This window comes from Coenobita brevimanus, chromosome 62 (genome assembly GCF_032717465.1).
Source record: "Coenobita brevimanus isolate Jiangsu-jjx chromosome 62, ASM3271746v2, whole genome shotgun sequence".
Lineage (NCBI taxonomy): Eukaryota > Metazoa > Arthropoda > Malacostraca > Decapoda > Coenobitidae > Coenobita > Coenobita brevimanus.
In genome coordinates, this window is record NC_137015.1 from 12,777,984 (window position 1) to 12,801,602 (window position 23,619).

Below are 23,619 nucleotides of genomic sequence, written 5' to 3' on the forward strand. Positions count from 1 at the left end.
TTTAACTTTCTCTTTAAATAACCATATTTGTCAACAAATATTCCTTTCATTAATCTATTTAATTACCTGTTTTCTTTCAATATGCATTCGTCTAATAATGGGTGTTACACCTTAATTGGCGCCGCTATTTGACGTTTTGAATAAATTTGGTCTAAATTTACGCATATATTGCAGTCTCTCTCGAGTAGGCTGGTAACCTCACACATCATCCCCCCTGCTTTCTCCTTCTCTCGCTACCCGTTCCCTCCTTTCCTTTTGTAGTACTGTTTATCTATTCTTTCTCATATTTTTAACCTCATTCCTTCTTACAAACTTTTAGTGCCATAGGAATTTCTCCCTTATCACGTACAGTCCTACTACATGAAAGTGGAGAAAACTGCCATCGGGAAAAGAATAACTGGAAATTTATGGCGAAGGTTACGATATTAGTTATTTAGAATGAAAGTGTTGGCAGATACGCATTCTTGACGTGATTATCGCAGCCACAGCATTTCACCTTCATAAAACAGAAGGACTATAGGTTTCATGCATTACCTCCTTACGTCCAGCATTACTGTGCAGAACGCCATATGTATAACACATTAAGGACCACAAGGACAGTACTGGTAGTCATCGTGATTCTCATGAATCTCTCCATAGGCTATTGAAAACAGTGCTTTATGCTCAACTTCAGAATTATGTTCTCATCATGGCAATGATAGGCAAAGATAATAAAAACAATATATACAACCAAATTATCATTTATTATACAACAAAGCTCAAACTGCCTCCGTGCTGCAGTCTCAAGGGTGTAACAAGCTCACACAATCACATGTAACCTGAAGAAATTAAATACATGATCCTATATATATATATATATATATATATATTAAACCATGAACAACAATGTTTGATCTAAAATTTATTGTGTTGGGTAAAGCAGAGGACACTAACTAGCATGGCAACCTACCATACGGAAGCCACCATGTTGCACTACACGCCACAGAAACCGATGCACAGACCATGATATCAGCGAAAAGACTATGAGAAGAGTATTGCACGGAGCAGGGTTGCATCACAGGACCCTAGCAAACGTTATGTTGACAAGCCAGAGGATTTTTGGAAGTGTGTCACTGAAGGCGCAACTGCTGGAGAAGGAATATTTCTCGGCGAGTATTATTTCTGAGGTTTTCGCTTGTATAAACTAAACTATTCAGTCATACATGACCATAAAAATATATTAATAATTACTGCAGGTGGACAACCAGTTTCGTTACAACGTCAGTCCATGCAGAGGAAATTACTTTGGGCATATAGGGTTACTCGATGTTAAATTTCATAAGTGTAGAGCCTGTATGATTTTATATATATATATATATATATATATATATATATATATATATTCAGGTATTTAATTTTTTTCAGGTAGCACGGAGGCAGTTTGAGCTTTGTTGTATAATAAATGATAATTTGGTTGTATATATTGTTTTTATTATCTTTGCCTATCATTGCCATGATGAGAACATAATTCTGAAGTTGAGCATAAAGCACTGTTTTCAATAGCCTATGGAGAGATTCATGAGAATCACGATGACTACCAGTACTGTCCTTGTGGTCCTTAATGTGTTATACATGGCGTTCTGCACAGTAATGCTGGACGTAAGGAGGTAATGCATGAAACCTATAGTCCTTCTGTTTTATGAAGGCGAAATGCTGTGGCTGCGATAATCACGTCAAGAATGCGTATCTGCCAACACTTTCATTCTAAATAACTAATATCGTAACCTTCGCCATAAATTTCCAGTTATTCTTTTCCCGATGGCAGCTTTCTCCACTTTCATGTAGTAGGACTGTACGTGATAAGGGAGAAATTCCTATGGCACTAAAAGTTTGTAAGAAGGAATGAGGTTAAAAATATGAGAAAGAATAGATAAACAGTACTACAAAAGGAAAGGAGGGAACGAGTAGCGAGAGAAGGAGAAAGCAGGGGGGATGATGTGTGAGGTTACCAGCCTACTCGAGAGAGACTGCAATATATGCGTAAATTTAGACCAAATTTATTCAAAACGTCAAATAGCGGCGCCAATTAAGGTGTAACACCCATTATTAGACGAATGCATATTGAAAGAAAACAGGTAATTAAATAGATTAATGAAAGGAATATTTGTTGACAAATATGGTTATTTAAAGAGAAAGTTAAACTGCCTTATGCCTAAAAAAAAATGTAGGGCGTAGGAGAAAGTGATAAAAAGGGGGACTTCAAGCACGAGGGATAATAGGAATACGGAAATAGCTGAAGAAAAAAGTTATGAAAAAATTGGTTCGGGTCCGAAAGACCGTCCAATATCTTTATTTATTGCCTAATATCCAAAGGATAATAATAATGAGCAGGATACCCAAATACGGTGGTGAATAATAGACAGTGTTTTTATTTAGATGGGGTGGCCAATGGCTTAGAGTTAATTGTTTTACAGGGAGGGGCACTAATCCTCCACCAACCACACTTGACGTAGGGATGCCAACAGCATCTGGTGTTCCCAGGCGGTCACCCATCCAAGTACTAACCAGACCCAACGTTGCAATATATGCAGCAGATATTATAATAATTCATTTTTTGTAATTTCTTTTCATCTAATCACACTCACCTGTCTTACCCTCCAGCAGACTCTCGTCTCCGCTACCCAACCATTCGTCTCCCCCTCCCACCAGCCAGACTGTGCTGCTTCTTCACCCTCCCACACTACCCCCTATATAACTCCGCCCACATTTCTCCCCTCCTCACCCTCCCACATCCCCCCTCCCTCCACCTGCAACTGTTACCAGAACCACTGAGACCCAAACCAAGTCGCTGGTGGATGGAGTATAGCCGTTTCATCTGTCCGGAGCTGTACATACCAAGTTCAAGGAAAATGGATGTTTTGGAAATTGAGTTTGGGGATAGAATATAACCCTAGAAGTTTAATAACCCAGGGGGATAGGTTGAAGTTACAGACCTAATCCCTACACTTCTCAAAATTTAAATGAATAATTAGCTGAGGCAGATAATGAGTATTTGGAAATTGAGTGGGGGGATAAATACAACTCTAGAGGTTTAATAACCCAGGGGAGTAGGCTTGATATTGCGGACCTAATCCCTACACTCTTCAGAATTTAAAATAATTAGATAATTACTAAGCTAGGGTAAATTTGTGGTTGGAATTAATGATTAAATTATTAAAATAAAAATCAGTCAACATGTCTGTTTCCTTGTTGCAGAGATCTTCTAGCAGTAAGGCAGGATGGGTAACAAGAGCCATAAATGATTGCAAACAATCGTTAGATGAAATACCTCTGTCCAGGGAGAAATTAAATAGTCTCCTAAATATACTGAAAGACCGTTGTAGAAGCAGCTGTAGTAAAGGCTGATGATAAGGAACTCTTAGAGTCAGAAACTACGAAGTTTAAAGGCAAATTAGAAGAATACTTAACTGTAGTAAAGAGACTAGAGTCAAAATTAGCTGAGACAACCGCAGGAACACAAATTGTGGAACAGCGGAGTAGGGCTGTGTTACCACAAATAACGCTTTCTGGTGTTTGATGGGGAGCAAAACTGGAAATCTATTTGGGATCAGTTAAGATATTTACATGATAGAACAGATCTCCCTGTGGTCAGCAAACTCATATATCTCTTAGGACAAGTCAAAGGATTAAAAATATCAGCTGATAAAAGAATTACCAGTAGAAGAAAATAATTATGAGGTGGCCTTGACTATCCTTAGACAAAACTACGAAGACAGGGAGCAAGTTATTACGCAGTTACTGAAGGCTCTAATTGAATTACCCATACCTAGACACAATTTTGATTCCTTGCAAAATTTTAGAATTGCAATGAGTTGTAACTCAAAGGCCTTAGGTACTTATGAAGATATTAAGACATCAGATCGGGTGCTTTCAAGAATTGTCCTTAACCCCTAAAGCGCGGGTCGTCGTGTTTTGCGACGCTCCCCAAAAAGGACATAACGGCGGATCGTCACGTTTGCGATTCGAGTTAATTTTGAATAAACGCGGTCAAGGATGTTCCAGCTGATATTGTCTATCAGTACCACCACCCTTTAGCTACAATTAGCATACTTTACCTTTGTACTACTGACCTCCGTTGTTGCCAAGTATCGCGTTCCCCCCCCCCCCACGGCCCTGCCAGTCTGGCTGTGATATATGGCAGCGCTCTGACTGCTCAGAACTGTAAATCTGCGCTCTCCTCTCACAAGCAGTTTATGCTAATAGGAAACGCTTGTTTCCCCAGTTGTCACACTAGCTTTTTTTCGCGCGGTTTGCCCCTGTTAAGCGTCAGTTTACCGCAGGCTTTCAAAGTGACATTATGGCGAGTTCTAGCTCTTCCGAGTCAGTGCAAGCGGCCGACAGGAACGAGAATAAAGTGACGGGCGTAAAGCAGAATAAAAAGCGCGCCGCGGTGAACTTTTGGGAAGTAATATGATTGAAAATAATGTAGTATACGTGTTTTTAGCTGTGAAAATGGAAATGTTTGTTGAGTGACGGGAAGACCGCCGCCGAGCTGCATGTCAGCCGTACACTTCGTTGATTTTAGCCTTATTTTCAGTGCTTATTGTACAAATACGGATTCCAAACTACCTGTACGTTGTAATATAAAGTTTACTGTGACAGAATGAGGCTGTGGTAGAGGGGAAACCGGGTTGCTGGAGGTGTGAAAGTGAAGATTTTGTTACCCAACTTTGCAAGTCTCCACAAGTCCTTGGGTAGTCCACGGAGGCTCAACGCCTGTCTCTGGAGAAAGCTGAATGTAAGTACTATCTGTCATACCAAGTATAATGTTCTACGGTTAATCTCTGATTTTTGGCTAATATTTTCCTACAGGTAATCAAACTGCAATCGAACCCCGCCACCGGGGGGGGGGTCGGCTGTCCATTGGCCGCGCTTTAGGGGTTAAAGCTTCTACTAAAAGCCAAGGATGCCTTGTATGGCAGGTACCAAAAGGATAATTTCTCTTGTGAAGAGATTGAGGAAGGCTTGATGCAACTCTTAAATGTTTGCAAGGAACAGTAAAGCCTACTGAGATTAAACAGAAGATTGAAATAAAGAAAGAACCCACTAACCAACTGGTTGGGAAACTTAAGTCAGAGAAGACTAAGTATGTGCCTAAGGAAGAAATAGGTACTTTCCTTAGTTCCTTAAAGGCTGAGGAAAAAGTATTAAAAACAAGAAATAGATAAGCTGATGAAATTAAGGAACTAAAACCTTCCATGGTAAAGGACAGGAAAGTTTGTGCATTTTGTGGTGAACAGCATTCCAGTGCATCTTGTCAACGTTACCCTGATTATGCTTCTAGAGTTGGAAAGCTTCAGGAACTGGGGTGTTGTATAATCTGTATGAATTCCGAACACACTTCCGCGAACTGTAAGACTAAACTAAATCTTTGTTTTCAATCCAAAAGGGATCATCATCATAGTGCCCTATGTCCAAGGATGAAAAATGAGGTTCCTAAACCTGCAAGCGTCAATATGACAATTGCAAAGGGGAATACTCCAGTAGTAATGCCAGCTGCATTTCCAATAGCAGATGTGAAGGTATTAATTGAGAATAGAAACCTATTAGCATGTACCCTTTTTGATACGGGTGCTCAGAAAACCTTTATTTCTGCAGCCATTGTGAAGAAATTAAAGTTACCTATTATTGGTAAGGTAAATCTAGCCATTACAGGATTCTTAACAACTAAGAAAGGTCAGAGTTTTGATTTAGTCCGACCTGTAATACAGTTAGGCAGATATAAATGCCGTATAACAGCAGCTGTACTGGATAATATGGAGACAAGTATATATATATATATATATATATATATATATATATATATATATATATACATTATAAATAAGAGGACTGAAGGAAACCTCTGATCATTTACAAAGCTCAGGGATAAAGTTGGCTAAACGGAATGTGGAATCCGATAATGTGGATCCCATAAAAATGATAATTGGTTCTGATTACTGTGGAAGAGTCCTACATAGGACTTTCAGGAAGAATAAGGTACAGTTGTTCAAGAATCCAGGAGGTAACCTTATTATGGGTCAGTTGCCTTTTCCAAGGCAAGTTAAAGGAGAGGCTAAACTAGTAGACTCAGTCTTTGTTGCCCCCACACAGTCATTGATGGTAGCTAGAATAGGTGCAGAAATAGAACCTACTCAGATAAATGACTTGTTGGATGAAAATTTTGAACCTGTACACAAATTGTGGGACCCAGACAGTGTAGGAATACACTTTGAGGAACCAACCCCTGAAGATAAAATAACCTTGGATTTGTATAACCAGTCTGTGGAATTTATGGATGGACAGTATTGGGTAAGATTACCATGGAAACTAAACCATTTGGAGTTACCAACAAATTACCAAGCAGCTAAGGCTCAGTTAAATTCTCTTCTAAGGAAGTTGAAAGATAAACCAGAACATCTAACCATATATGATAACATTATAAAGGATCAGTTGGAGAATAAATTTATAGAAGAGGTAGAATTCCCTGTTAACCACAACGAAGGACATTACTTACCACATCATGCTGTAAGCAAGGATTCAGTAACTACTCCCATAAGGATAGTATTCAATTGTAGTAGTAAAGCATCCAAGGGATCAGCTGGCTTGAACGATTGCTTATACTCTGGACCTACACAAACAGAGAAGCTAGGGACTGTGTTACTAAGATTTAGAGAGAAACCTTGTGCTTATACAGCAGACATTAGTAAGGCTTTTCTCAGAACAGGACTGAGAGAGGAGGATAGGAAATGTACAGTATTCCTCTGGCCTCATGATCCTCAAAATGAGGATAGTCCATTGAAGACTTACTGTTTCAGATTGGTGCTCTTTGACTCTTGTGCCAGTCCTTTCCTACTTTACAACACTTTAAAGCATCATTTTGAAAATGCCAAATGCCCAGAAATAGGGCAGGCTTTTTACATGGATAATTTGCAAGGTGTTTGCTGATACAGAGTCAGAAGCTTTGAAGGCTTATGAAGTAGCCAATTCTGAATGTGGGAAGGCAGATTTGCTGTTACAGAGCTGGAATACAAATTCACCGCTTTTGAGGAATAAAATACAAGACGACTATCCAAATTCTGACATTCCCAAAATTCAAAATGTGTTAGATCTTAACTGGGATACAACAGCTGATGAAATAACTTTGAAACCAATTAAGTTCTCTGATGTCACTCTTACCAAGAGGTCCTTGTTAAGTCAGGTCTCCATGTTATTTGACCCATTAGGATTGGTCAGTCCTATAGTTATTAGGGGCAAATGTTTAGTGCAGAAGGCATGGCGAGAAAAGTTAGACTGAGACACGGAATTAGTTGAGACATACGTGGAACAATGGGAACAGATTGGAAAGGGATTTGAAACCACATCAAGCATATGTATTCCTAGGAAAATAAATAGTAATGAGAAGTCGCATTTACACATATTTTGTGATGCTTCTCAAAGGGGTTATGGAGCAGTAGCTTATTGCACAACAGGAGAGGATAGTAAGATTATTATGTCCAAAGCCAGAGTTGTGCAGTTAAAGGAAGAACCTTACCTCAAATGGAATTGGCTTCCATAGAAGTAGGAACTAAATTGGCCAGGTATTTGACTGCTACTCTTGATACTTAGTTTGAGGATATCTATATATGGACTGACAGTGAGATTTGTCTTTACTGGATAGGAAAGGAAGATAGTAAAATTCCTTTCTTCTGCAATAGAGTGAAGACTATTAAAGAGCTATCTTCCAAATTTAAATTCATGCATGTATCCCCCAAACAAAATCCAGCAGATCTTCTCTTGAGAGGTTCGACTGTAAAAAGACTGATCAAAGATAACTTGTGGTGGTTACTCACTAAGGATTGGCCTGAGCAGAAACAGTATAGTATTGCTGAGGTTGGTGTAGTAAACCTGGATCCTGTAGTACCTGAACCAGAAGTAATTGATATCAGCCGATTCTCATCAATAAGACAACTTATTAACACTACTAGAAAGTGGGGTTTCAGAAATTAGATCCCATGGAATATTGGCTGAAAAGGATACAAAGGAACTGTTATGGAGAGATATATGACCCTTTAGGCTAGGGCACTGGGAACAGGAATAAGCTGATAAGAGATTTAGGCTTGTTCTTAGATGGAAAGGGTCTGATTAGATGCCGGGGCTGAATAATAATGGCTGATTTGCCTCTCCATACTAGACATCCCATATTATTACCCAAGAGCGGATACTTTGTACAGTTAATTGTAAAGGAAGCCCATGAATTGACTCTCCATGGAGGTGTGCCGCAGACTTTGGCGCGAATCCAGGAAAGGTATTGGATCCCTAAGGGTAGACAGGTCATAAAGAAATATTTCAAAGGCTGCATCACATGTACGAGGTATGAACAACGACCATATGACTATCCAAGACCACCTGCCTTACCAAGGGATCAGATAAATGTAAGTCGGCTCTTCCAAGTATCTGGAGTGGATTACACAGGGGCTATAACTGTTATGGGTGAGGGAAATCCCCATGAAGCTTACATTTGTCTGTTTACTCGTACCTACACAAGGGCAGTCCATCAAGAAATGGCAAAAAATCTGAGCTCAGAGACATTCCTGAATGTCTTTCGAAGATTTGCCGCTAGAAGGTCTTGTCCTAACAAATTAATAAGCAACAACGGAACTAATTTCGTTGGAGCAGCACCTTTACTATTGAACATGATGAATGACCCAAAGGTTAAGTTGGCACTGGGAATCCGAAATTGTACCTGGCAGTTCACAGCTCCAAGAGCACCATGGCAAAGTGGATTTACCGAATGAATGATTGGTATTGCTCCAAGAGCACCATGGCAAAATGGATTTACCGAATGAATGATTGGTATTGTCAAGAACTGCTTAAGGAAAACATTACACAGAACTAAGATCACAAGAGAGGATTTAAGAACAGTGATATCTGAAATTGAAAATAGGATTAATAATAGACCCCTAACCTATTTAGATGACACTAGCATTTTGATAGAGGCCTTGACACCGGCTCATATGTTATTTGGCAGGCTCCATCTGGTGCCTTGTGTGGATATCCAGGAAGAAGTAGATGATCCTACCATTGAAAATAATGATTTAGGACAACATCTGTGGGAGGGATATCAACGTCTGAAAAGGGTATTGGATACTTGGAATAGACATTGGAGCAAAGAATATCTTTTGAGCCTATGAGAAAGATATTATGGGGCTCAGGTTGCCAGCAATAAGTCTGTTATAAACATAGGGCTTGTGGTCTTAGTGAAAACAGAACAACCAAGATCCCAGTGGCCATTAGCTAAGGTGATCTCCACGCACCCCGATTCAGAGGGAGTGCTGAGACTCGTAAAAATAAAATGTAGGGGACATACCAGCATAAAAACTATTGATAAACTGGTACCCCTTGAGTTAGCGGCTACTCCAAATACAGGGGTTGGTGGAGATCAAACGGGTCAGGATGTGCGACCTAGAAGGGCCGCAGCACAGGGTTCTCGAGAATTATGGAGGGAACTCCTGGCTAAGGGTCACATTACATGATACAGCCTATCATTTTTCGCCCAGCCCCAAAACTGTTGGAAATATTTTCCTCCAGAGCAGTTGTGCTCTTTACTTTTTAAAATAGTCATCCCTGGTTAGAAGCAGAGGAAAACCTGAGATCGTAAGTAACTGTTCAAGCGTTTTTTTTAACCGAGGAATTACATTCTCTTTAATAATTCTTATTATTGATAAGTTAAATGCTACTGCGTCTAACCCTCGTGGACAACTATCTTGTAAAAACATGTAATTATTTGGAAAGTTCCATTGGCCTAAACTGCGTCTGTGCATTAGATGACGTGACTAGAGGATGAGAGGCCTCACCTGAAAGCAGATGTGGGTTTGATATATTTACACAGATGAAGGGAATATTTGGGTTTGATTTAGTTTAATTAAAACTAAGATTAACTAGTTAGGTTCGCCTTGTATATATCATGATTTAATCTAACTGTATTTAATATTGTAATTAAATAATAGTTGGCACCTCTACATTCTATGAGGGAGATAGAGGCCCACCATTTGTTCACTCTGCTCCTTGACATCGTTGAGCTAGCACGTTGTACATAGCACCTTAACCCGTCACGTCCCGACCACTTTCGCCCCTCCGACACCCCCCAGTCCCGACCATTTTTGGAAAAAAATTTTTTTTGGCTAAAACCTCCGCTTTTGGTGAGAAACATCGAAAATTCATAGAGAAATCGCTCACCTGAGGTTTAAAATACTCGATACAGGTAGGAGTACCTCCTTACCTTACAGGGTTTTCTATCAGGCTGGCTGCAAAGAAAACGAGTTTTATGGGAGGATAACTATTCCACACCACTCCTAAACGGTATTTATTTATTTATTTGGTACGAATTTTTATGTAGTATGAGAGTATATTGGTTTTCAAACAGTAATATAGGCATTATAAGCATTGTTTCACTCACTAACTCATCACCATTCCTGACCTTCTTTTGCCACATTACCTGATCATCATTTCTGACTGTTTCTTCCTCTGATGCAACGTAAACGTTGTTCTCCACATTGTCATCGATTGGGGAATCACTCTGGCCCTGAATGTCTTTATTGGCCAGGTCACTGGTTAACAGGTGAATTGCCGAGACAATGGCGTGCGGGGGAGGAGGGGGAGGTTATGCAGTGTAAGGCATTGTCCCTGCTTGGCATCTTGTAGAGGAATAGAGGAAGGTGTCCCGTGTATACGTACGAAAAATCACACGCGAAAATTGAAAATTGTGCAAATTAGGGACCTTGCAATTGCAAAACGTACCAGTACGTCGACGGGACTGGCAAATGCAAAATGTTGCAACGTACCCATACGTCGACGGGACGTCTCGGGTTAAGGATGCTTGACTGCCCAAGCAACTGACAGAAAAGCAGGCTCGTCGTCATCTGCTGTCCGGAACTCCCTAGCTAAGTAACCTTTACGAATTGTCCAATTCAAGGGGGGATTAGCTAGGAGATAGAAGAGGAATAGGTGAGTTAAGGTGTAATTTACAATTCACCTAACCCTATGAGACTTGTTTGAATTAACTTAAGGACAATTTTAGAGACGTGTAAGGACCTACGAGTTGTTTACTAGAAAATGCTAGAAATTTCTTACATCTTGGTGCCCCAAATGAGGATTCTGACTCATATAATTTAAATATTTTTCACAGAGGTATAAAATTTTTGGTTTTCGCCTAACTTCAACTCATCATTTTGACTTTTTATTTTCTTTGTTTTCCCTTTTTGAACATATTACGTTAAAGTACAACTATTTAGCTTTAAAATGACCCCAAAACCAACATTCTATCATGAAAAGTGTATTTACATGGAGTGATCAAAGAAAATATCGAGGTGCAAAGTTGTGGGTCAGTGTGAGAGCAGCTGACTCTAGCACAGACATAATCTCTCTGGCCCAGCAACCTGATAGGGTTAAGTGACATTGCAGTCTCTTAGTTTTTTTTTTAATTTGTTAGTACAGTGCCAGTGGTGTTATGTAGTTTGGTTAATTGAATATGAATCTCATTTTGTTCAGCTGGTAACTCTTCTGTAGAGCAATAAATATTACCTTAAATTATGTTGATTGTATTCCATGATCTCTCCATTTACTTTTCTCAGCTAGTATTTGTCAATACATTTAGTGTAATATCTTAATATTGATAGGCATGCATCCACTTATTCAAGTTTATGATACCTACAGGTAACTCTACACTGAGTAACACGCAAAACAGTTTCCTGTAATCCAGGAAACCATTTAGAATGTTGAGTGGTAATCACATAAACAAATTAACTTCTGATGGTCTGGAGAGTTAGGAAATTCCTGCTGGATGTATCCATTAGAGCAGCGTTTCACAACCTGGGGGGCGCGCCCCCCTGGGGTGGCATTTGAGATTGCTAGGGGGGGCGTGGGGTAATCAGAGTTCAACATAGCATTATAGGCCATTCAAAGGCATACAGGGTATTCCCAAAGATATGTTGGAATAAGAAACTTTGATAGGAAACCTTCACAATCGTCATTTAAAGCAACCACATATAGTGTTGCCATCTAGCGTCTTAAGCATCCATATGGAACAGATAAAAGCATCGTTGTTTAGGTGTCAGAGGGGTGGCCCGGGTGGGGGGCATCATGAATGCAGTCCTGACCAAAGGGGGGCGCAGTGATAGAAAGGTTGGGAACCCCTGCATTAGAGTTTAATTGCAAGGGAAGGTTAGGTTATCCATTATGGTTTAAATGCAAGTGAAGGTTGGGCATTATTATTCACCTAATGCCACACAGAAGCAACAGTCCTTCCATCTCTCCTCAGAGTGTCCACTCCCACTGTACATCAGGCACTTGAGATGGGCTGCACATCAGAGGAGAAGGCCTGGGAGTGGAAGGACAAGATAAACAGCACTGCCTCCAGGGAAGATGTGGTGAGCCTTAGTTCAGTTTAAGTTATATTATTAACCCTTTCACAGTGGTAAGTTGTTATGACCTGAATAAACCCACTCATGGATGTTGTTCTTATATCATTCTCAATCTACCTAAACTAGAAGTCCCATTGACTGCATGCAAGCAACTGCCCCTATGGGGCTGTTCCATAGGTTCCCTACATTATTGTTGATGTGGCTTCATCTTAGTGCAGCATGTGTTGTGTAATGCTACTATATATTATGTGGATTATGCTGTGTGGGCCTGTTTAACAGTTGGGGCACATGTCCTCTGTGATACCAACCAACTCAAATCTAAATTAAGAAGCCTGCATGATGTCCTGATTTAAGACTCGCCAGGTGAACTTGATCAGCTCTAAGGATACAGCACACTCCTGCTATTGAGTGAGGTTATGTCATGGAAAGTGGATCGGGTAACAGTTTATTGAATACCAGGATGATTATAACATGGGTTCAGTGGGGTGATGTTTGAAGCCAAGGGGCACCCTCCCACAACTGGGAAAAAAAAAAAAAGCTAGTTCCTAGACCTTCTTTAACCCCTACACCGCGGGCTTGTTTACCAATAACTTGCGTGTGCCGCGGGGTTATTTGGGCTCCGACAGACTCTCAAAAAATATTTGCCAAAAATCAGTTATTAGTCCTAGAATAATAAAATTATATATGCTTATGGCACATACCTTCAGCTTTCTCCTGGAATGATTGTTGAGCCTTCGTCTGTTACCGTAGGACTTGTGGAGACCTCTGAAGTAGGGTAACGAAGTCTCCACTTTACACTTCCCGACAACCCGTAATATGATTACCACAGCCAGATACAAACACTATAAACACTATTCTACAATTTTCAAGTAGTTTGGGATCCATACTAAAAAAAAAAAACACTGTGAAAGCAATGGAAATTACGAGCGCGTCTGATCGTCGCACTGGCACTAGTTCGCTCTTGGTAGTCTGTCATTTATTATTCATAAAACCCCTCACACTTTATATTTCTATTACTATATAACACTTATATATATCTATAGTCTTTATCCATAAGTTTCCTTCAGTAGTATTAGTTTATTGTCACTGTAGGGATTCAATTTCTTTCAGTAAAATACAGTAACCCCTCCAATATCCGGATCAATAGAGCCATAGGCAGGTCCGGATAGTGGTCCTGTCCGGATATTGGGCCCCAGCTTATGGACTAGTACTTATGGACCCTAACTCTGAAAAACACCTATACAACTCCCTCTGGACATGCATTGCACCTATTTAAGACCCAAATCACACCAACAAGGGACATAAAAGACTGAAATAAATGCAAAAGAACCATAAAATGAGGTTTTAGAGGTGAGTTTATACAATATTAAACATTCTGGGTACTTACAAGTCCCTTGGTCTTGGACTGGTTTGAACCGCCAGTTTGCAGTCCACAGTTAATCCTCTGCACTCTAAATTCTAATTTCTTAACACTGCACAACACTGTAAATTCCTGTGTGTTCTAGTGGCAAGGTATTGCAGTTTATTCACTGTTTATTCACAAAAAAACAAGCACCTGTGGCTTGCACTGTTATGAGTATCTGCTCTCCATCGGAGTTAAGCTGTGACTGTTGATGTTGGTGGGGTAACAGAGTTGCCAGATCGCAACAGCCACATTACCAATCTCCTCAACTTTCATTGTCAAATATAACTTTTCATTACCAAATTCGTAAAGCTAGCATATATTCTTCACTAATTATATATACAAGTGGAAATACATGTAATCACTCTCCTTATAACTAACACCATGTTGATTATTTTCACACTATGTAGGGTAGCAGATTAATCAGAGAGAGCAAACAATCCACCATCTCCATCCTGTGTATCCTCATACATGTGAAAAATCCATTTGGTAATGCATTATTCTAATTCATTACCAAACGAATTTTTCATTACCAAATTGGCCCACACTTGGTAATGAAAAATACCAAATGGCAACCTGACAGGGGAGGGGGGAGGGGGAGGAAGGAAGGGGTGAAGGGACCATGGTGTAACAGCTGTTTGGCGCCAGGCGGGAATTTCAAATTATGGGAGGGAAAAAAGTCAGATTTTTTTCGAATTTTTTGCAGTTTTTGGCCCATTTTGGGAATATTGGATCCCAGGAGAATTATGTCCGGTTAGTGGGGATGTTCGGATATTGGGCGTTCGGATATTAGAGGGATTACTGTACGTAGCATTCACTTTCTCGTCCTGTATACTGGCATTGAGAGTGAATGTCACTTTCATCTTCACTCTCATAACTCATAGCATTCAGACATGCTAGAGTGAAACTTTCACTTTCATTACTCCTAGGGTATATACTCGTATTCTTATAATACTACTCATTTACATTTCTATTTACGTTCTCTATTTTATTTACATTATTTACATTTCTATTTTATTTACACTGTGTTGTGCACTGTCACTTGAAATAACTTATAAAACTATTTTCCATTGTTCACGTATATTTACATTCATTACTTTCACTTGCTGTTTACACATTATTTACGCATTATTTACAATTCCACTTGCACTGTTTTACTCAATAGAAAGATCGTAGTCACTCTTTTATCAATTGTCAGCCCTTTACCTCTTTCCACACGAGGTTTAGTAGGGGGTAAAGGTCACAGGGCCATTTGCATGGGGGTGAAAAAAGGCCTTGAAGTCAGCAAGAAGAAACATACGTACTCTCGCTTCGGAAGTTGAGAGAGAACTGAGTGATAACGGAGGACCACCAGCGTAGAGGCCTGCTAGGGGTTATTCAGAGTTACCAATATTACTTCTTGAAACAGCTAAGTCTAGCACTGATATGATTGGCAGGAAATCTAGACAATACATTATAAATTTGGTAGTTCCAGGTGAATGTAAATATCACTTAGGTTGCTCCCTTCCCTCCTTACATGTATATTTATTACGAAAATAGATTAGAGGCCTACTTAGGAGATATATATATTCAGAGCTCCCAATGTTATATCTTGAAACAGCTTTGTCTAGCACTGATATGATTGGCAGGAAGGCTAGACAATACATTATAAATTAGGTAGTTCCAGGTGAATGTAAATATCACTTAGGGTTCTCCCTTCCCTCCTTACATGTATATTTATTACGAAAGTAGATTATAGGGCATATTTCAAAGGGAAAAAACAGCGAAAATTAGCGAACGAGTGCACGTGAGGTGTTGTCAGGTGATAATTAGCCAATTCCAGGTGTATGGCACTCTCACTTACCTTATTTCTTTCTTGTATATATTATTTGGTATAAGAATAGGACATAGGGCTTATTTCAATGGATGAAATCAGTGAAAAATTCCAGGGAAGATTTACTTAGCGTAGCACGGCCGGGCAGGCGAGAGGATAGGGTAATGGAGGGGGGGTAGGGAGGGGAGTAAAGAACGGGGAGCAATGGCTAAATTGTCAACAATGGATGGGAGTACAGATGAGATTAGGAGTGCTGACTAGTGTTGGACATTGGCAGTACCGATAGATGATACAAGCCCCCACTTGGAAGCCCGGGTGAATTCAAAATAACACGGAATCACAAAAGCGACGCCCCGCGGTATGATCCCTTGCTCCCAAGCGTCACAAAAGTGACGCCCCGCGGTTAAGGGGTTAATGCCATATCTGAGTATTTTCCATCATGTATCACCTATGATTATGGTACAGAGAGTAATGAAAGAGATAAATTAAAAGTACTCCAATTAATAAAGTTCCAGAACAAGTTTAACCCCTAGGATACGTAATTTGATTGACCGTACTGCCGTGAAAATATGTATATGGAGCCAATTTTTCGACTCATACAGAAGTAAAAAGTTTTATGCCCAAGGTTTAGAGCTTGAATTTACACACCTTATGCTGCAAACCAGAGCATTTTAGACCAGCTTGTTCATGAGCTATAGTCTATCAAAGTTGAAAAAAGTTACCCTTCCAGATGGGGCGACTCCAGTTTTCTATGCGCTCCCGCCCCATTCCTCCCTTATTCCTCCCCTCCCATGACCCTCCTCACCCATTCCCATCACCCCCCCTCTCTTCCTCCCCTCCCCCTTTCCCCCCCTTTCCTGCTTCAGAATTTTCCAGCTTTTTTTTTTTTTTTTTTTTTTTTTTTTTTTTTTTTTTTCCCAAACAATGGCATGCACAATATTTATGTCAGTGTTCCTCACTCACTTCCAACACCTTTACCCCCTACACTTCTTCCCTCCCCACCTTCCCTCCCCCCATCCCCCACCCTTATAGCTGTGTAGCTGTAAAAAAAAAAAAAAAAAAAAAAAAAAAAAAAAAAATTATAGCAAAAGCATGCACAATCTTTTTCTTGGTGTTACACACTCCAGCACCCACTCCCCCTCACCCCTCTCCCCTCACCCCTTCCCCCATCCCCTCCTCTCAGAGCTGTCAAGTAACTAAGAATTTCAAAGGGAAAAAAAAGCAAAAGCATTCAAAATAATGATAATGGTGTAAGGAGAAGACAAACACAAGTACACAGTTTATTATTATAAAAAACAAACATTACTAACATTTACAGGAAACATGGGGGAGAGATAGTAGTAGAATGGATGTGGAAGGTGTGCAGATTGGCCTGGGAGGAAGGTAGAGTCCCGGAGGATTGGAAGTCAGGTATAATTATTCCCTTGTACAGAGGAAAAGGGGAAAAAGAAGTGTGTGGTAATCATAGGGGCATTTGTCTTCTTAGTATAATAGGAAAAGTGTATGGTAGGATACTTATTGACAGAGTTAGAGAAAGAACAGAGAAATTAGTTGGAGAAGAACAGGGAGGCTTTAGGAAGGGAAGAGGTTGTGTAGATCAGATATTCATTCTTAGATCTTTAGTGGAAAAGTTTCTAGAGAAGGGAAAGAAGTTGTATGCGGCTTTCATGGATTTGGAGAAAGCATATGACAGGGTGGATAGACAAGGATTGTGGAAAGTGTTAAGAATATATGGAGTAGATGGGAAGTTGTTGAATGCTGTGAAGAGTATGTACGATGGTGCGAAGGCTGCAGTGTGTGTGGATGGTGAACTGAGTGAATTTTTCTTTTTGAAAGTTGGGTTGAAACAGGGATGTGTCATGTCTCCATGGTTGTTCAATCTGTACATGGATGGGGTAATAAAAGAGGTACAAGGTAGGGTAGTAGATGTTGGAGTGACCCTGGTGAGAGAGGATAGTGTTTGGAAACTCCCTGTACTGTTGTTTGCAGATGATACTGTGTTGTTGAGTGAAGACGAAGGGGAGCTGCAAGGCTTGATGGATGAGTTTGGGAGAGTGTGTAAGAAACGGAATCTAAAGGTGAATGTAGGGAAGAGTAAAGTGATGGTCTTTGAGAGAGGTGAAGTCAGTGAATGTACAGCAAGGTTGGATGGTGAGGAATTGGAAAATGTGAGTAAATTTAAGTACTTGGGTAGTGTGATGAGTAAGGATGGAGGTTTGGAGGGTGAAGTGCTTGAAAGGGTACAGCAGGGAAGAAAGGTTGTTGGTTCTTTGAAAGCAGTGATCAGAAACAGGGAAGTGAGCATGGAAGTGAAAAAGTTACTGCATGACAGTATTGTGATACCAACTCTAACATATGGAAGTGAAGCTTGGACGTTGTTGGAAGGACACAAGCCAAGAGTGAGAGCAGTGGAAATGAGTTATTTAAGAGGAGCCTGTGGAATCACATGGAGAGACAGGCTGACGAATGAGGATATAAAGGAGCGTGTGGTGTGGATGTGGATGTGATAGGAAGTATTATGAGGAACACACTGAGGTGGTTTGGCCATGTGGAGAGGATGGAGGGTGAAAGACTGACGAAGAGAGTGTATGTGAGTGAGGTAGAGGGGGGAAGAGGGAGGGGGAGGCCGAGGATGAGATGGAGGGATGAGGTGGAGAGGTATATGAGAGAGAGGTGTGTGAGTTGGGAGCAGGGCAGTGAAATGGCGGGGGCAGGGCGACTTGGAGGCGATTTGTTTATGGCCACCCCAAACGGGATTGAGGCGTCTGGCAATAGAAAGATAGATAGATTATGGTATATACACGGAGATTCATAAAAAAACATGAAAAACATATATTCTGTTTTGTGCATGAGTGTATATGATTACATAAACAGTAATCTGGTATTAAATGAAAACATGTGGCATGAATAGTAACAATGACATACAATACTCTAGGGAAGGGGGAATGAGTTGTAAGTGGATGGCATACTACAAGGAGTGGGGGGTGGGGATGGGGTGGGGAGGGGAGAGGCCTGGAAGGGTGGTATGGGGGTATAGAGGTGGGAGACAAACACCACAAGATAAAGAGGACAGGCAGAGGGAGAGTACAGGGGTGTGGAGGGTGGGTATGGGGGATATAACTCTACCCAGGGAGACAGGGAGGGGGAGAAAGGAGGGGGAACCTAGGTAGCGTGATGGAGGATGGTGGGGGAGGGGGAGGGAGAGATCAGGAGGCAGTCTCTAGAGGCGAGGGAGGGGGAGAGGGAACAAAGGTATTGGGGTAAAGGAAGGCAGCGAGAGGATGGTGGGGGAATCGCTCCCCCCCACCATGGGTAGGGGTCCAGATCCTCCCCCTTCCTGACTCAGGACTTAGTTCTCATTGGTTTACATTGATATACGTCACAATCGGGCTGAAGCCTGGCATCCGAAGTTTTTCCCAAAGGCTCCTCTGTCGATCACATTCGGTATGTTGAGTTCTCCTGAAAAAGGATTGATCGATCCTGTTAGTACATTATGGGTTAACTAACCATAATTGGTGCCAGGCTGTGGTTGAGTCATCATCATGGGTACCCCTGAAGTTGGGAGACAGGTGGTGTCCCTGGGCACTCATTTGTCATCCATGCTTTCCATTAGGGATAGCACCTTGGCCAGATGTCATCACAGACTTTCAGGTATTTCATTTAAAAAAAAAATAATGATAATGATAATAATATAAGAAAAAAAATAAAGCACACACAATTATGCCATATGGTCACTGGCACTGCACACAAATGATTGGAAGCAGTCTGTGATATTACACAGGGGGGCAAACGATGCAGCAGAATGAACATGAGATGAGACCGCTACCACAGGACATGTGAGAGTGATCAAGCTGTTCAAAGGAGTGGCAGGACCAATGCAGCTTGTGCAGAAGCATTAAGACAGGTTTCTATGTTTGTAAACATTAGCAGCCATCTTGGCTCCAACAGGTGATGATTGGCTTGCATGTGTGTTGACATGCAGAATGGACTTTTCATTGCCCACCTTCATCGTTATAGTGAGAGCAATGCACTGATAACAGGGATGTGGTCCTAACCTATTTCACATCATTATAACCATTTATCGATTATTGGGAGGTCAGATAATTGGGGGGAGGGATGCATCACTCTGCTAATGGGTAGATGGCGGGAAGGGGGACGCGTAGTTAGCTCTGTAACCAGTACAATTTGCTGAACCAATTTATTGCTGATATTTGCACTAATACCAGATTTTACTGTCAATATTGGAATATTAATATGGATGGAAGAAGTATAGACATTAGGAACAGTTTGATAGAGAAGGTGATGCAAACAAAGAACATCTGTTTGTTTATAGTCTATCTGTATATCTAGGCTGCTTCCCCCAAGGAAAGGAAGGTAGCCGAGACAGGATGACACTCTCCCGATTTACTCATCCACTCAAACACATTCATTCGCATCTTAGCCCCAAGGGGAAAAAGGACAGATCCTCACCGCACCACACCGCGCGAGGGTCAACTGCGCAGTGCAATCAGTGACATCTGCAGCAGAGCTGGTTTACCCCTGCCACATCATAATTGACCCATCCCCTTACCTGCACCTGGCCTGATCAGCTGATCAGACCAATTGCGGGAGAATGTCCCCCCAGGGCTGCATCATCATTTATTCATTCACAATTTCTCTCCAGTCATTTCTGTCATGCACAGCCACTCTTCCTTGCTCAGCAGAGTGCATCTAACACTCACTTCACACCATCCATGCATCCTATTCGTGGTCTTCCTCTCGGCCTTACACCTCTCACATCAGATCTAATTATCTTTTTCACTAATCGCTCATTATCCATTCTCTCCATATGCCTAAATCATTGCAACACCCTCTGCTCAACTTAATCAGCCATCTCTCGCACAACTCCTGTTCTCCTTTGCATTTCATCATTTCTCACTGGATAATTTAAAATATTGGAGATAGGACAACACAAGCTTAACTCAGATCCTGTGTACTACAGCTGGGTAAGTAGTGTACTATACACACACACACACACACACACACACACACACACAGCTGATCAGACCAATTGCAGGAGAATGTCCCCCCAGGGCTGCATCATCATTTATTCATTCACAATTTCTCTCCAGTCATTTCTGTCATGCACAGCCACTCTTCCTTGCTCAACAGACACCCCTCATGCATCAAACACTCACTTCACACTGTCCATGCATCCTATTCGTGGTCTTCCTCTCGGCTTTACAAAAAAAGAGAGAGATAAGGCGTGGAACATTTGGAGAAAGAGAGGTAACAACAGAACAAAGAAAGAATAGAAAAGAACAAGAAACGAATACACAAGAATACGTAGAGAAGAAGAAAGGAATTTTGAAAAATGTATAATTGACAAATGCAAGGATGAACCCAAACTGTTTTATAGATTTGTTAATGGCAAACTGAAACAAAAGGAAGGAACCACCAAACTGAAAGTAGAAGGAGAGGTCTTTAAGGATGCGGCAATACAAGCAGAAATAATGAACAAACGTTTCCAGTCAGTTTTCACCAAAGAAAAGGAGCTTGTGGAAGGGGAGGGAGTGATTAGAAATGTTCTGGTGATGAAAGATATAAAAGTGGAGGTACAGGAAGTGTATAAATTACTGGAAACTCAAGATGTAAGGAAAGCCCCAGGACCTGATGGAATTTCTAATTGGGTACTGAAGGAATGCAGAGAACAACTGGCGGATAAAATTCACAGCTTAATCGTATGCTCACTGGAAGAGGGGAAAGTGCCACAAGAATGGAAGAGGGCAAATGTGGTACCAATTTACAAGGGAGGAAACAGGGAAGAACCCCTGAATTATAGACCAGTGTCTCTAACCAGCATGGTCGCAAAATTGTGTGAGAGAATCCTGAAAGACAGATGGATAAAATATCTGGAAGAGATGAATATTTTGGCTGAATGTCAGTTTGGATTCAGAAGTGGAAGGTCATGTGTTTCTAACTTGTTGAGTTTTACTCAAGAGCGATTGATGTGGTACAGGAGAGAGATGGTTGGGTGGATTGTGTGTACTTAGACTTAGAGAAGGCCTTTGACAAGGTACCTCATAAGAGACTAATGTGGAAACTAGAATATATAGGAGGACTAAAGGGGAAACTTCTGGAATGGATGAGAGACTTTTTGAGAGACAGACAAATGAGGACAGTAATAAAGGATAGGATGTCTGGAGGGAGGGAAGTAACAAGCAGAGTCCCTCAAGGCTCGGTGTTGGCGCCAGTAATGTTCCTGATTTACGTAAATGATATGGTAGATGGAGTGAACAGTTATGCAAGTCTGTTTGCTGATGATGTAAAGATCTTGAGGAAGATAGAGGTTGAGGAGGATTGTAAAATACTGGAGGAGAATTTGGATAGGATACACAATTGGAGCCGGACGTGGGAAATGAAATTTAATGTAAAGAAATGTAAAATATTGGAAATGGGTAAAAGTACCAGGAGGCCATTACTGAATTATTTTTTGGGTAATGAATTAATCACAAAAATGAGAGAAGAGAAAGATTTGGGAGTGCTGGTCCAAGATAGTTTGTCACCAGAAAAGCACATTAACAAGATAGTTGGAGAGATTTATAAACTCTTGACTAGCATAAGAGTAGCATTTCATTATATGGATGAGGAAATGATGAAAAAAATTGATAGTGGCCAAGATCCGCCCCGGGTTAGAATATGTAGCAGTAGTGTGGTCCCCACACAAAAAGAAAGATATAAACAAGATTGAGAGAATACAAAGAACAGCAACCAAGATGGTCCCCAGTCTGACAGACCTGTCATACAGAGAGAGGCTGGAAAAACTGGATTTGCCTTCGTTAGAGGAAAGGAGAAAGAGGGGAGACATGATTGCGGTGTTCAGGACCATGGTGGGAGTAGATAAAATTGACAAAGAAGATCTGTTTTTATGGGATAAGAGAGCAACAAGAGGACACGGAATGAAATTGAAAAAGTCAAGCTGCTTGAACGATATCAAGAAATATAGCTTTCCTTACAGAAGTATAGATTTATGGAATAGCCTGGACAAAGAGATCATCCAGTCTAAAAACTTAAACGAGTTTAAAGCTAAATTCGACTTATTGAGGAACAGCGACGGAAACCCACGAGCATAGTACATTCCGTGTATATCACAATTAGGTATATTAGGTAAATACTTAAATATTTGGAACGACTGAGACAAAGAGGTGGTGCATGAGAAAAACATTCATGTGTGTAAAGGTAGACTTGATAAATGTGGATATGGAGACAGGACAACACGAGCATTGCTCAATTCCTGTATACTACAAATAGGTAAATACAAATAGGTAAATAAGCAAATACACACACACACACACACACACACACACACACACACACACACACACACACACACACACACACACACACACGAACGAACGAACGAACAGCCGGAGAGAGCAGATGTCCCAGCCATCGCTGCTAACCTTAAGTAGTTTCAGGAATTTTGTCTGTCCTGTCTCCTAAGGTCTTGTCTTAAATTTAAAATAATGAAAGTTAATAGACTACGAAAAATGTAAAGATTTATTGGCTAGAGTATACATGAATGTTTGTAGTTTTTTTCGGTAACAGCTGTTTTGGTACTTAACCAACATCAAACATGGCCAAAAATGTAAACAATGAGGGACTCGAATTTCAAGGATTCGATACAAATACTAATGTCATGGACCTGGTTAAAACATTAATTATGAGGATTAGTGAACTTGAAAAGAAAGTAGAGAATCTAGTGATAAAGGATGTGTCTGAAAATATGGATACTACCATACAGAATCTGATCCAATCCAATGAAACAGCGAATGAAGAAATTAGAAATTTGAAGCAGGAAAATGTTGAACTGAGGAGGAAACTAGAAGAGAGTACTAATAAAACGGAGAAGGTGAGTAATGTATTAGAAGAGCATAAGGCAAAATGGGCACACGTAGAAGAAGAACAGAAAGTAGTGGTCAGCTTAAGAGAGATCATCCAAGAAG

General features: G+C 40.7%; 1 protein-coding gene across 1 annotated transcript in view; it reads left to right on the top strand.

Moving 5' to 3' along the window:
* The window catches only part of sl (small wing phospholipase C gamma 1), a gene marked incomplete at its 3' end in the record, with an annotated part of 811,582 nt that overhangs the window by 596,299 nt on the left and 191,664 nt on the right, over window positions 1-23,619 (top strand). The window contains exon 19 of the mRNA XM_080275567.1: window positions 12,317-12,425. Within this exon, the coding sequence (XP_080131693.1) occupies window positions 12,317-12,425 (109 nt within the window). The remainder of the gene's footprint in view (window positions 1-12,316; window positions 12,426-23,619) is intronic.